The 15,427-nt window shown below is 40.6% G+C and overlaps 1 protein-coding gene across 1 annotated transcript in view; it reads right to left on the reverse strand.

Annotated features, from left to right (window-relative positions):
• Window positions 1–1,805: 1,805 nt before the first annotated feature.
• The window catches only part of LOC128688891 (zinc finger protein 665), a 56,551-nt gene continuing 42,929 nt past the window's right edge, over window positions 1,806–15,427 (reverse strand). The window contains exon 3 of the mRNA XM_070085653.1: window positions 1,806–3,629. Within this exon, the coding sequence (XP_069941754.1) occupies window positions 2,442–3,629 (1,188 nt within the window). The 3' untranslated portion in view covers window positions 1,806–2,441. The remainder of the gene's footprint in view (window positions 3,630–15,427) is intronic.

Here is a 15,427-nt window from a genome sequence, read left to right on the forward strand (position 1 = left end):
TGAATATTTAGAGGAGTCAGCAAGTTCATTGTCTGGAATTCCAGAATGATTAGGGATCCAGAGATGAAACAAGGTAACACTTACATGGAAATTACCAAGGGGATGAGAAGAATCAAAAGACTGAATTGCTTGCAGTGCACTGATAGAATCACATGAAAAACATAAGAAAGACATGGTAGCAGTATAGATGATGGCTGAAAGTAGGGCATAAAATCCAAGTGAAAAATACTTTTACAATGAGATAAAACCATTATTGTACACATCAAGTATGAGAGAATGCAACTGGAAATGCTAAATAAAGGGAGAAAGCAAGTAAATAGCAGATAAGAAAGTCTTTGAAAAGGGTAGTGGTAAAGCATAAAGGTATCCAAGGTGGAAGTGAAAAGTAAAAGGTAGGAAGAACTTCAAAATGAAGAACAGAAATGAGAGGTAGGATGAGCTGCAAAATGAGGCACACAGGAAAGGAAGTCTACAAGGTATTGAATACACAAACTAAAGAGATACAATGAGGAATGTTAACAGAAATTATAAGACTTAATCCTCTCAGTGGCCGTCACGTAAATCTATGTTATTGATGTCAGGGTCCCTGACAGCTTTTGATGCCTGAGTCCCTGGTGTAGATCTACATTTTGAGTACAGCTCCCACAGTTAAGCTGTGAGTGGTGAATTTTGGCCTTGATATGAGATAATGGGCCTATACAGTGTACACAGTGTAAAATAATCCTACTCCCCCACAGTGCATGATAGAAGAGGCAAAACGCTCGCCTTATGTTTGGTTTAAAATAATGACTTTGAAGGGTTTTCTAGGATGGTTTTTAATACTTTTTTCTATTTCTTTGTATTATTTGATAAAATGGAAGATATACTACTGAAAAAAATATGATTTTGGTTGCTTAGGACTGGAAGTAGCTTGAAATTAGGCTCAAAGTAACTGAAATATTCAATTCTTGCTGATTTTCTTGAGGACAGGTAAAGCCCTCCCCCCCCCCCCTTATACCCCTGGTCTGTTTTATGGGTTTTTAATAGGTCTGATTCAATTATTGGGATTCCATAAACCATGACCACTCATTTCTGGTTATATTTTATCTGAGAAATAGGGTAAGTCTTTGCTTGTTTTTATGATGATGAACTCAAAATGGAAGGCAAGTACAATATAGAAGAGGCCTGGGAACATGATTAATGAACAAAAATAATGTTTTAGTGCCTGGAATGTCTACAGTATTTGTTTTGGACTTTTATTTTTATATTGAATTTTTTTAATTTTGTGTAAAATTGGCCAAATTACCAATTTATGTACACTTTACAGGATAGTTCTGATAGTTAAATGGACAATTTCTTGTGCTCAATCAATATAATGGAAGTAGACTAGTAAAACTGCTAAAAATTTGGTCAAATAGAGCAATGGAATTGGCTTAAAATAGGACTTTGAAGCGGGCAAAACGCTGCCAATTCATATATTCCACCCAGACTGATAGCTTTGTGCCTGCATATTATTATTATAATCAAAAAGAAGCGCTAAGCCACAAGGGCTATACAACGCTGCTGTGCCTGCATAAGTTCATAAGTTTTTCAGTTTTTCATTAAATTTCATACTTTTGGTGTCAGTACCTTAAAAAAAAAAAATCTCTACAATTTCAGATATTTTGTTTTAAAAATGTGGACAGAAATCAATATTAATTTGGGGGATCTGGGCAGGGAAAAGGTTAATAATATCTATTAAAACTTTGTAAGTTTAAAGTTTTTTTTTTTTTTTTTTGGGGGGGGGGGGACTTAAATGTTTAAAATTTTCCAAATAAAAATTCTCATAAAATTTGGTATACTTTATGCTTAATGGCCATAACATTTGGCAACATAAATAAATGTGCTTTTTAAATATACAGTGAGGATCATTTTCCTGTATTAAAAAATGAGTCATTATAAATCATTGTAACATAAAACTCATAATCTAGAACAAAAAATATAGCTTGACTTGTCCTATGGCAAAATATAATGAACAAAGAGAATGCCTACTGAAATGGAATGCTATATGTATGGAGACTTGGCATGATGAATATGACACAAGTACAACACCTGGATATTTTTAATGAGATCTTTTACTCACTAGGGGCATTATCAATCTGATACACTGATATGAAGATAGACTTTCAAAAGTGTCTAGTCTCATGTCTCTCTATTAGACTGCTAAAGCTCTTGGTGGGTAAAAGTTTCCCAATAAAAAATACCCAGGTTCTGTACATGTTGGTATTATATACCAGTGATCTAATGAGATTTAGCATGATATCTGCAACAGTATAAGAATCTTTGTGTTGTATTGTTTAACTTTATCTGTCGGCACAATAATGCATGTAATAATTTGGCAAACAAATTGAAAGACGACAAATTATGTCATTCACTTCAGTTCTAAAATAATAACTGTTCATTTATTCTTTGGAATTTTAGCGCTATTTAAAGCCCTGTCTTATCCAAGCTTTTATCCAGTCTCCATCATCAGAAATATGTAGTGGCACTTTCTCTTTCTTCCGTTCGTATTGGGATACTCTATTTTGGTGTAATATTTCTTGCCTTTCTTCTTCTGTATCCTCTCCTTCTTCTTCTTCATCAAGCTGAGAGATATCATCATCATCATCAGTATTAATTTGAATATCGCTTAATGTGCGAGAGGCTGGAAATCTTATTGATGAGGTAGTCTTGCATACCATGTTTATTTTTCGTCCTGAAGGTTTCTTTATTCCTGATTTTTGCCATCGTTTCCGGTACCCATCATTGCCACAGTATTTCTTTTTATGCTTGGACAAATAATTTGAGTATTTAAATCTTTTGTGGCACTGGTCACATTGGTATGGTTTATCTCTGCTATGTACAATCATGTGTTCATTTAGTCCTGAACGGAATATGAATCTTTTATTACAAATATCACATTTAAAAGGTTTATCTCCAGTGTGCGATTTTTTGTGAGTAGATAGTGTAGAACTTTGGGTAAAGGCAGCATCGCAAACATCACATACATAGGGCTTTTCTCCAGTATGAATTCGTTTATGATTTTTCATGCTCTGACTTGTTGTAAATGTTTGTCCACATTCTTCACATGTGTATGGCTTTTCTCCAGTGTGTTGACGCATATGTCCTGGTAGGTGTGATGACCTAGAAAATGTTTTACCACACACACCACACATGTATGGTCGTTCACCAGTGTGGACACGCTTATGCATTCGAAGATTTGATCTTTGGGTAAAAGTCATCCCGCATTCATCACAAATAAATGGTCTTTCACCGGTATGTATTCTCATGTGATCACGAAGATTTGCATTGCATGCATATGTTTTCCCACATTCTAGACATGACACCCTCTCACCATGAGCATTTCGCACTTTTGGTGGTCGCGATCCCGGTTGTTTAGGAACATTGGTAGCATTAGGAGTATCAGCGGGTAAGGCATGTGTTCCTCGTGAAGCCTGAGGAACTGCTAGCTGCACAGATACATGTTGAGGAGTTCCATATGAAGCATGAACTTGCTGATTTATCTGGTGGGCTACATCAGCACTCATAAGGTCCACCTGAACCTTATTTGTCACAAGATCCCAGTTATACCACCCAACACTAGCTCCTCCAAGGTGCTCCATCCTAAAGAGTTAATGCAAAATTAAGAACACTTTCATTGCCTTTCCCCACTAAATATAATGTCAAAAAAAGTCTTATTTCTCTAGATAAAATTTTCAGCAAATAGAGCCATCCCTTCTTTTTCCACTGTCTTTTACACATGGTCATGTTTTGAAGTACAGTACCTCTGTAGACAAAGAATAAGTTAAATTAAAATTCATAATATCTCTGATGGCTGCAAATAACTTTGAAAAAATCTTATTCTGTTAATGTGACAGAAATAACATGATGTAGATTTCAAGATATTTTCTTTGAGAAAACAGTGAAGAGAGAGAGAGCCGAGTGAGAAGTGGAGGCAGCTTGTGCACTGCTGGACGTGTCACACAGTCTGCTACCCTCCACACCGACGCCTCCATTTTATGTCCCGTTTCCTGCCACCTGTAAAAACACTGAAAGTTAGCAACAATGCATTGGAATAACTTTTTGCATATCAGGAATACTGAGCAATAGCATATGTGAAATCTAATAAGAATAAGATTTGAGTTGCTAATTTCAGTGTTTTACAGGTAACATTACTCAGGGACACCAAAAGATTATGATAAAAATAAAATAAAATTATTATATAATACAGTGTACAATTAATAACTTACACAATAAAACACTGACGAAATATTTATTACTACATAAAGATTGATCTAGGAAATTATCAAGCAATATGTTGCAGAACAATGTAATGGAAGGCTTCAGTCTTCTTTATCTTTGAGCCTTGTTTGTTGTTCCCTTGTCTAACTCCCTTAAGGAGTAGCATTAGTCTGAATTCTGATCAAGTACTCTAACTCCTTTTAAGTAATGAAGATTTTTGAAGTGCTTGAAAATTAGCTAAACATAAATATAAAGTGTAATAAAACTGGTCAATGGCACAAAAAATTCACATGAATAATATAAAATGCAAGTTAAGAGAAGTACGTACTGCATGTTATTTTGATCTCATATTGAGGTCTGTACATTTCTTTTCTTACCCTCTATTTCTTCTTGCAAGTTTATTTATACCACTGACTACACTATACCAAGTACTGTATTTTATTACACATATGTAGCAGTTGTGATGTACACACACTGAGAAAGATGAAGGTGTGGAAGAATGAGTCCTTAAGAAAGTATGTATATAATTGCAGAAAGTGTAATAAAAGAAATAATGACAGATGCCTATACAAGGGATAAAAAAGAAGACCAATGGAAAAAGTTGTATTTAACAAAAAAAGGAAACTTGAAGGCAGAAAAATGATGCTGCAGATTCTAATCCTTATACGGTTCTCATTCATAAAAATTGTGATAAAAATCAATAACATCTGGAAGCCAGGATTCACATGATGCTCTTCGTGTAACAAAGAGATTTCTTTACCATCCCCATGATCCACCACAATACTATATGGTGCTAAAGAAGTTAACAAATTCACAATCAGTAATTCAATAACTATATTGTTGGATGCTCTGAACTGTAGCATCCTCCCCATCCTTCCAAGTGCAGGTACACTACTTCCCACCACCCAAGATTCTTAGACTGGTTAACAAAAGATATCACATAAATCTACCATGAAGAAGTCAACAGTTCCTAGGGAATGTAATGCAATCAGGTGTAATCCAATGGAGGGTAGCTTAAATTTCACGTGGGTTAAGAGCCCTTCACTAGCATCAAGACACTGTCCTGGAGGGACAAATTTTGAACTTCGCAAAGCATTCGACATTGTTGATCACATTGCTTTTAACCCTTTGAGGGTCGACAGGCCCTCTCCGAAACTCGTTCTCAGGGTCGGCCAAATTTAAAAAAAAAAAAAAATATTATTTTCTCTTATGAAAAGATAGAGAATCTTTTCCCGATCATAAAGACACCAAAAGTTTGAAATTTGATAGAAAACTTACGGAATTATGCTCTCGCAAAGTTTGCGGTCTTGGCGATGTTTACGCATCGGCGATTTTGCCCACTTTGAGCCCCATTTTCGGCCAATTTCACTGTACTAGTCGACAAAAAACATGAATATTTCGCTAGAACTCCATTTTTTCTATCGAATGGGTGCAAGAAACCACTCATTTATGAAATTCAACTATCCAGTACAGTGGTCAGAATTTAGCAATTTTGCCAATTTCACACAAATTTCAAAAGATGCCAATTTCCGAATAGGGTCCAGAATAAACAAGAAAGACATTCCTGGCACTAAAATGACATTTCCTCTAGTCATTAGTCACGTCTCAAGGCCCCTCTTATATTCTTTTGCTTTCCACTTTGAATTTTTATTTTCACAAAAAATATAAGATTTACTGTTATGCAGACTACTGCATTAGTGTAAAAAATGGTATAAATATTATTGGTGCACTTGTGAATGAATATTAGACTCACCAGTTGACGTGTATTGCACGCTTGGCACGATTTGTTTACTTTTGAAGTTTGATAAAAATCGAACATTTCTGCTACTTTGAGCTCAATTTCAAGGCACCTTTCTTTGTAAAACCAGTCAAAATCATCTCTATTTCTGTAATATGTCTTCCATTCTATAAAATGAGACCAAGAAAACTAGAATACAACAATAAATACCATACGAAAATACACTGCAAAGTCGCTGATTTATTAAAAAAAAATGGTCAAAGTTTTTTTTTTCTCATTATGCACTGTGTGCTGCAGGATTTTTTTTAGACTGTGCACACTGACCACATAGACCCATTCTTTCATATGAAGGCCTACCAGCTTTCTCCCACTAGATTTGAGGCCGCTAGAATTTATGAGTACTAGTACGTCAAAAACCCCTACGCGTAAGACGTACTAGTACGACGAAAACCCTCAGAGTTAAATTAGATCATCATAGACTATACATTCTCCTTTACTAAATCTCGTCTGAATGACTGATATTATCATGTGACTATAAATATTCCTTATAAACCGTCATCCATTATTTCCCAAAAATGACTCATCTTCAGTACTTAATTTTTTAGTTTCCATTGATAACTGATCTTCAATCTTTTTTCTTTCTAGCCTGCTGTGAAGAGCTTTCTAGTATTCTTTCAATACCACTTCTTATTTTACAGCAATGCCCTCTCATTCTCCACTGTTGACATCAAGAAATTGAATGGTTGCAGAATATATCACACATTCACAAACAAAACAACTTTCCGGAAGTGTTTCAACACCACCTCTTCCTTTCTGTTTATGCTTGCCTGAAATGCTCTGCACAATGATGGACTTTCAACATGCTCTCAAGTGTCAACCTATTTTTGTACAAACAATGTACCATGTTAAAATAAACTTGTATTTTATAGATTGTTTTCTCCATTTGATTGTCATGAGAAATCTTTCATATCTATTTTTTCATAGTTTTTTACTCTTTTACTTTAAATTATCATGTTTAACAAAGGCCCATCTAATTATATTTATTATACTGATGGACAGCACTAAACTCATAAGGGTCATACAGTGGGTATATACAGTAATGCTTTCAGCCTTTCTCCATAACTTTTTAATCATGGCACTTTTTCTAGTTGGCTCACATGTTTTATGGGGTCTGACACTATTCCTACTGCATATTCAGATTTTGTCCTTTGTGATTGTTTTTTTTATCATGTCACCATTTTTATATTGCCTTTTTGTTTTCCTTCTTATAAAGAATTAAAAAAAAATCAAGAATGGTACTCACCTAACTGTAGTTGCAGGGATTGAGTCTTAGCTCCTGGTCCTGCTTTCCTGCTGGTCACTACTGGTTTCACACACACCTGGCTATGAGTCCTATCATACCTATTCTTAAAGCTATGTATGGATTTTATCTACCTCTACACTATCTAGGTCGTTCCACTTCCTGACCACTCTAAGTATACTGTATTTCCTAACAACCCTGTGACTAACTTTCAGATGTGACTCGTGTACCCGAGACCCACCCCTCAACCAGACTCTCCTTGTCCACCTTGTCAATTCCTCTGACCATTTTGTGTACTGTAATCATGTCACCTCTGACCCTGCTGTCATCATGTTTAGCTCCTCTAGCCTCTCCTCATAGGCCTCCTCAGCTCTTGGACTAGTTCTGTTGCAATTATTATTATAATCAAAAAGAAGCGCTAAGCTACAAGGGCTATACAGCTCTGCAGGGTAGGGAAGGAAGTGAGGGTATTGGGCGGCAGAAGGGGGGAGGGATGATCAGTAGGTTACAGAAAACAGCGGGGCAGGGGATAGTGCAGGGGTAGAGGGTAGCAAGAGATTGAGGTAGAAAGGGCTGAAGGTATCAGAGTTTGTGAAGTAAGTCAGTTGTTGTCAAAAAGTCAATGAGAGAGTCCGGATGAAAGGTGGGTCCATCAGCGAGAAGGGAAGGTAAAGATAGAGCAGCGGAGCGAAGACAACGACGGAGGTAAATTCTGCATGCTCGTTGATAAAGTGGGCAGTCTAACAGAATGTGGCTGACTGATAATGGAACCTGACAATTCTCACAAAGAGGAGCAGGGCGCCTCTCCATGAGATATCCATGAGTAAGACGAGTATGGCCAATGCGAAGACGGGAGAGAGTAGTCTCCCAACCTCAACACTGGTGACAAGAAGACGGCCAGTAACCTATACTCGGTTTAATAGACTGAAGTTTGTTACCGAACATAGTAGACCAATGTTGTTGCCAACGGGTGTGAAGGTGGGTAGGTATTGCAGCAAAATAGTCCGTAAATGGAATACCTCTATATGAAACTGGTAGGTCATGTACTGCTGACCGCACAGCAGTGTCTGCCTGTTCATTGCCCTGTACGTCGACATGACCAGGGACCCAACAAAAAACAACATCTTTATGCTTGGTAAAGATGCGGCGTAGCCAAAGTTGGATACGGAGGACTAAGGGGTGAGGTGTATCAAATTTCTGTATAGCCTGTAAAGCACTAAGGGAGTCTGAGAAAACCACAAATGATGACACAGGCATAGATGCAATACGAATAAGTGCTGCAAGAATGGCATACAATTCAGCAGTAAAAATACTAGCCGAAGATAGTAAATGCCCTCATACGACGCTGTCCGGAAACACTGCTGCGAATCCTACGCCGTCAGAAGACTTAGAGCCATCTGTGTACACTGCAATGCCATGAGAATGAGAGTGGAAGTGGTCAAGAAAAAGAGAGCGGGAAGCGACCGTAGACAGTTCTGCTTTCGAGCAAGGGAGAGAGAAAGAAAAGACTCGAACAGCTGGAACTTCCCAGGGGGGTAGGGAAAAGTGAGATGCTACATGAACATAGAAAGGTGGTAATTGAAGAGAAGACGAGCGAATGTAGGCGAAGAGAGAAGGGACAGAGTAAACAGGGGCGGCGAACAAATAAAGAATGTCTACTAATATCGGTGACCATTTTATAAATGGAAGGATTGCGGAGATCATGAGAGCGTACATAGTAGCGAAGGCAATGGGCATCACGGCGATCGGATAAGGATGGAACGTTCGCTTCTGCATAGAGGCTCTCGACAGGAGAAGAGCGAAAAGCACCAAGGCATAAACGTAATCCTTGGTGATGAATGGGGTTAAGGCTAGTGAGAGTAGCAGCAGCGGCCGCTGAATAGATCTGGTCACCATAATCAAGTTTCGATAAAATGAGGGTGGAATGTAGGCGAAGGAGAGTTCGACGATCAGCTCCCCATGAAAGATGAGCAAGGGTTTTAACCCTCTGACTGTCGCGGCCGTATATATACGTCTTACGAGGTACCGTGTTTGACGTATATATATTCATAAATTCTAGCGGCTTCAAATCAAGCAGGAGAAAGCTGGTAGGCCCACATGTGAGAGAATGGGTCTGTGTGGTCAGTGTGCACCATATAAAAAAAATCCTGGAGCATGCAGTGCATAATGAGAAAAAACTCCGACCGTTTTTTTTTTAATTAAAATGCCGACTTTGTGGTCTATTTTCGTATAGTATTTATGGTTGTATTCTCGTTTTCTTGGTCTCATTTGATAGAATGGAAAACATATTATAGAAATAGAGGTGATATTGATTGATTTTACTATAAAAAGAACCTAGAAATGGAGCTCAAAGTAGGGGAAATGTTTGATTTTTGCCAATGTTCAAAAGTAAACAAATGATGCCATTGTCCAATAAATGTCCAACTAGCCATTCTAATATGCAGTCATGAATGGGTTGATGTTATTTATACAATTATTACAGTAGTCTGCATAATAGTATTATTATTATTATTAAAATAAAAAAGAAGCTCTAAGCCACAAGGGCTATACAGCGCTGCTGCATAATAGTAAGTCTTCTATTTTTCGTTTGTATAAAAATTCAAAATAGAAAGCAAGAGTAATATCGGAGGGGCCTGGAGACGTGACTGATGAACAAAGAAAATGTTATTTTAGAGCCAGGAATGTCTGCATTGTTCATTCTGGACCTTATTTTGAAATTGTCATATTTTTTAGTTTTTGTGAAATTGGCCAAATTGCAAATTTCTGACCACATTATTAGGTAGTTGAAATCTGTAAATGGGCAGTGTCTTGTACTCAATCGATAGAAAATATGGAGTTCTAAAGAAATAGCTATGAGTTTGGGCGACTGGAACAATGGAAATAGCCGAAAATAGGACTCAAAGTGGGTGAAATCGCCAATTTGTAAACAGCGCCGAGGTCGCTAACTTCGTGAGAGCATAATTCTCTATCATTTCGTAAGAAAAAATATTTTTTTTTTTTTAAATTTTGCGACACCAGGAGACACCTCAGGATTGGGGGTTGCAACAGTCAAAGGGTTAAGAAGGTTCAGCCGGCTGTGACAAGTTGCCTTCAGAGAGGTAATGTGAGGTTTCCAGGATAACCTACGGTCAAAGAGGAGGCCCAGAAACCTGACTATCACGTTCAGGGATACGGGAGCCATTATTAACCCAAACACGGAAATGTCTGTCAGTTAAAAAGTTCTTAAGGAAGGATGGTAGATTGCCTTGGAGGCCTAAGGAGTGGGCTTGGGCCAAAATATTATACCTCCAAGTTGTGTCATATGCCTTCTCAAGGTCAAAAAATATGGCAATAACTGAGTGCTTATTCGCAAAGGCATTACGAACATACGTATCCAAGCGTAGTAAGGGGTCTATGGTAGAACGTCCCTTACAAAAGCCATATTAATGAGTGGAGAGACTGTTGTGTGTCTCTAAATACCACACTAAAAGTCTATTTACCAGGCATTCCATCACTTTGCAAACTGCACTGGTAAGAGCAGTGGGACGATAGTGGGAGGCTTCATGTCCCGTAGTGCCCGGTTTGCGGAAAGGGAGAACAATGGCAGATTTCCACAGCTGTGGAAGAACTTGTGACCAAATAAGATTGAAAAGGCGTAATAGGACTGCAAGGGCTGACTGATGTAAATGTTGTAGCATACGAATATGAATGTCGTCAGGCCCAGCTGCCGATGATCGGCAAGCTGAGAGTGTTGCCTCCAGTTCTTGAAGTGTAAAAGGCACATTATACTGTTCTTCTCTGAGAGAAGAAAAGTCCAAGGGTGCTAACTCTCTGGCAGACTTTGAGGAAAGAAACGAGGGGCATAGATGGAGCCCCTGAGAAATACGGGCAAGATGATTGCCAATTTCATTGGCAACATCTAGTGGGTTTGCTATATCAACACTGGCAACCCGCAGAACAGGAGCCGGGTCAGGAGAATATTTACCACTCAGTTTTCGTACTTTTTTCCAGACTGCGCTCATAGAGGAAGCAGAGGTGATGATGGAGACAATCTCGCCAGCAAGTGCGTTTAGCGTCATGGATGACACGGCGAGCGATCGCACGCTTCTGCTTAAAATCAAGAAGTCTCTCCATGGTTCTATTGTACCGGTACCTGCCCCACGCAGCTCGTTTCAAACGTACTGCACGAGCACAAGCAGGAGACCACCAAGGCACGCATTTCTGAGAATGCCTGCCCGAAGTTTGGGGTATAGAATGAGAAGCTGCGGTTAAAACGGAGGACAAGAAGAGGTGTAAAAGCTCATCAATGGAGGACAAAGAAGGAACCTCACTAAAAACAGTTAGTTGTGAGTAAGGTTCCAATTTGCCTGATCAAATTGCCAGCATGGGATACGAAGAGGTAGTGAATATGAAGGGGAAGTAAGAATGATTGGGAAATGATCGCTGTCATGTAAATCTGGGAGAACAGACCAGGTGAAGTCTAATGCGGCGGAGGAAGAGCAGACTGAGAGATCGATGCAAGAGAGAGTGTGAGTCCGAGGATCAAAATGGGTGCGAGTACCTGTATTTAAAACATGGAGGGGGTGGGTAGCAAGAAAAGCCTTTAACTGAATGCCACGGGAATCACAGTGAGACCCCCCCCCAGAGGAAATGATGGGCATTAAAATCGCCAAGTAACAGAAGCGGTGGCGGTAATGACGAAACAAGAAAGGCAATATCTGGAATAGATAATTCCCGAGAAGGAGAGAGATAAAGAACAGAGCGTATACCACCTATGCAAGTGGATACGGGCTGCTGTGTAATGCAGCGAAGTACGAACAAATAGCTGATGGTACGGAATATCAGTGCGTAGAAGGGCACTTTCATTAAAGGTCCCATCAGGAAAAGGATCTGAAGAATACAATAAATTATAGCCTGAGATGAGATAGATAACAGCAGAGTGTAATTTTGGTTCCTGTAAGCAAACACCAACAGGGGAAAACTGGGAGTAACATCTGAAGCTCACCCCGATTACCCCTGAGGCCGTGTATATTCCACTGTAAATAGGCCATGATTGGCAATGATAAAGATACCTGAAATCCGCAGGTAAGGGTTCCTACGGACTAGAGGGATTAGAAAAGTCAACATGCGGAGGCAGCGGAAAATGTTCAAGCAGCGAAGGAACGGTGCTCTGCGAAGAAAGGAGTTGCGCAGATGGAGGAGAGAAGAGAGAAGGAACAGAGGGTGGATCAGTGTCCATTGATGGTTTGATCTCTGCAGTATATTCAGAGATTGCTTCAAGTGTTTCGGAATTCAGAGACGTCGTATGGGAGACAATATTGGAGATGGTAGGGGGAGGATGAGTAAAGATTGGAACTGTAATGGACTGTACCAAGGTAGGGGGGGGCGAAAGGGTGGAGGGAAGTGGAGAAGAAGCGTGGAAGGGGACAGAAGAGGCAGGAACCTGGGAGGTGGCAGAAGAGGAAGAAACTTGGGAGGGAACAGGGGAGGAAGGTACAGTACGAGGAGGAGGGTGAACCTCTACACTTGTAACAGAGCCAGTGAGAGGGGAAGAACCAGGTACAGAGACAGGGAAGGTAAAATGAGGAGGTGGAAGAAGGGAAGGAGGGGTTAAAGGACCTTTTTTTGACTTCTGAGACGCTGTATAGTCCTTGTGGCTTAGCGCTTCTTTTTGATTATAATAATAATAATTGACTTCTGAGAAGTAGAAGGACGATTGGGAGGAAGTGTCGTACAAGATCTCGTCGATACCGAGGCTTGCGAGGGAGAATACGAAGAAGCAAGAACAGACTGAGGCGTTGAAGTAGGGACGTCTGAGCCCAGGACAGCAAAAGAATTAGATACAGGAGTGACTATGGGAGAGGTAACCACAGAGGAGGCTGCAGAAGATGGGACCCCAGAACTGGGGGGACGTTTTGAAACACGGAAATAAGAAACATGAGGTAGTCTCCCTTGGAGGCGGAGATGAGAAACTGCCATGGCATAAGGGAGACCTTCTGCCTCTTTGAGGTAACGGATTTCCTGCTCATTAAGTATTATTATTATTATAATCAAAAAGAAGCGCTAAGCCACAAGGACTATACAGCGCTGCAGGGCAGGAAGGAAGCGAGGGCATCAGGTGGCAAAAGGGAGATGGATGAGCAACAGGTTACGGATAACAGCGGGGCAGTGGATGGTGAAAGGGTAAAGGGCAGCAAGAGACTGAACCAGAAAGGGCTGAGGGGAGTGCGAAAAGTATCATCAGAGTTTGTGGAGTAAATCAGTCGTTGTCAAGAAGTCAATGAGAGAGTCAGGATTAAAGGAGGGTCCATCAGCAAGAAGGGAAGGTAAAGAGAGAGTAGGAGAACGAAGACGACGTTGGAGGTAAATTCTGCGTGCTCGTTGATAGAGAGGGCAGTCTAACAGAATGTGGCTAATCGATACTGGAACTTGACACTGCTCACAGAGAGGAACAGGGTGCCTCTCCATGAGATACCCATGAGTAAGACGAGTGTGGCCAATGCGAAGGCGGGAGAGAGTGGTCTCCCAACCTCGGCACTGATGACAAGAAGACGGCCAGTAACCTATGCTCGGTTTAATAGAATGAAGTTTGTTACCGAGCAGAGTTGACCAACGTTGTTGCCAACGGGTGCGAAGGTGGGTAGCTATTGCAGCAAAATAGTCCAGAAATGGAACACCTCGATAGGAAATTGGTAGGTCATATACTGCTGACCGCGCAGCAGTGTCTGCCTGTTCATTGCCCTGTACGTCGACATGACCAGGGACCCAACAAAAAACAATATCTTTATGTTTGGTAGAGATACGGCGTAGCCAAAGTTGGATACGGAGAACTAGGGGATGAGATGTATCAAATTTTCGTATAGCCTGTAGAGCACTAAGGGAGTCTGAGACTACTACAAATGATGACACAGGCATAGATGCGATACGAATAAGTGCTGCAAGAATGGCATACAGTTCAGCAGTAAAAATGCTAGCTGAAGATAGTAAATGCCCTCGTACGACGCTGTCCGGAAACACTGCTGCGAATCCGACGCCGTCTGAAGACTTAGAGCCATCTGTGTACACAGCGGTGGCATGAGAATGAGAGTGGAAGTGATCAAGAAAAAGAGAGCGGGAAGCCACCGTAGGCAGTTGAGCTTTCGAGCAAGGGAGTGAGAAAGAACAGACCCGAACAGCTGGAACTTCCCAGGGGGGTAGGGAAAAGTGAGATGCTACATGAACATATAAAGGTGGTAACTGAAGGGAAGACAAGAGTGAAAGTAGGCGAAGAGAAAAGGGACGGAGCAAACAGGGGCGGCGAACGAATAAAGAATGTCTACTAATATCGGTGACCATTCTATAAATGGAAGGATTGTGTAGATCGTGAGAGCGTACATAGTAACGAAGGCAATGGGCATCACGGCGATCAGACAAGGATGGAACATTTGCTTCTGTATAGAGGCTCTCAACAGGGGAAGAGCGAAAAGCACCAAGGCACAAACGTAAGCCTTGGTGATGGATAGAGTTAAGGCTAGAGAGAGTAGCAGGAGAGGCCGCGGAATAAATCTGGTCACCATAATCGAGTTTCGATAAAACGAGGGCTGAATGTAGGCGAAGCAGAGTTCGACGATCAGCTCCCCAGGAAAGATGAGCAAGGGTTTTAAGAAGGTTTAGCCGGCTGTGACAAGTTGCCTTCAGAGAGGTAATGTGAGGTTTCCAGGTTAACCGACGGTCAAAGAGAAGGCCTAGAAACCTGACTGTATCACGTTCGGGGATACGGGAGCCATAGAGATACAAAGGATGATCGGAGATAACAGAGCGTCTAGTGAAAGTAATTTGGTGAGTTTTGGTACTTGAAAATTTAAACCCATGTGTGGTGGCCCAAGTGGAAACACGGTCGACCGCATGCTGGAGAGAAACTGCAATAAGGTGACAGTCAGCGCCTGCACAAGCAATAGCGAAGTCATCAACATAGAGTGATGACCAAATATTGGGTGGAAGAACAGAGGCCAAATCATTTATAGCAAGGAGAAAAAGTGTTGTGCTTAGAACACATCCCTGAGGGACACCTTCAGCTTGGACGAAGTCCGGGGAAAGAACATTATTGACTCGAACACGGAAATGTCTGTCAGTTAAAAAGTTCTTAAGGAAGGATGGTAGATTGCCTCGGAGGCCTAAGGAATGGGCCTGGG

The sequence above is a fragment of the Cherax quadricarinatus genome, chromosome 16 (genome assembly GCF_038502225.1).
Source record: "Cherax quadricarinatus isolate ZL_2023a chromosome 16, ASM3850222v1, whole genome shotgun sequence".
Classification (NCBI taxonomy): Eukaryota; Metazoa; Arthropoda; class Malacostraca; order Decapoda; family Parastacidae; genus Cherax; species Cherax quadricarinatus.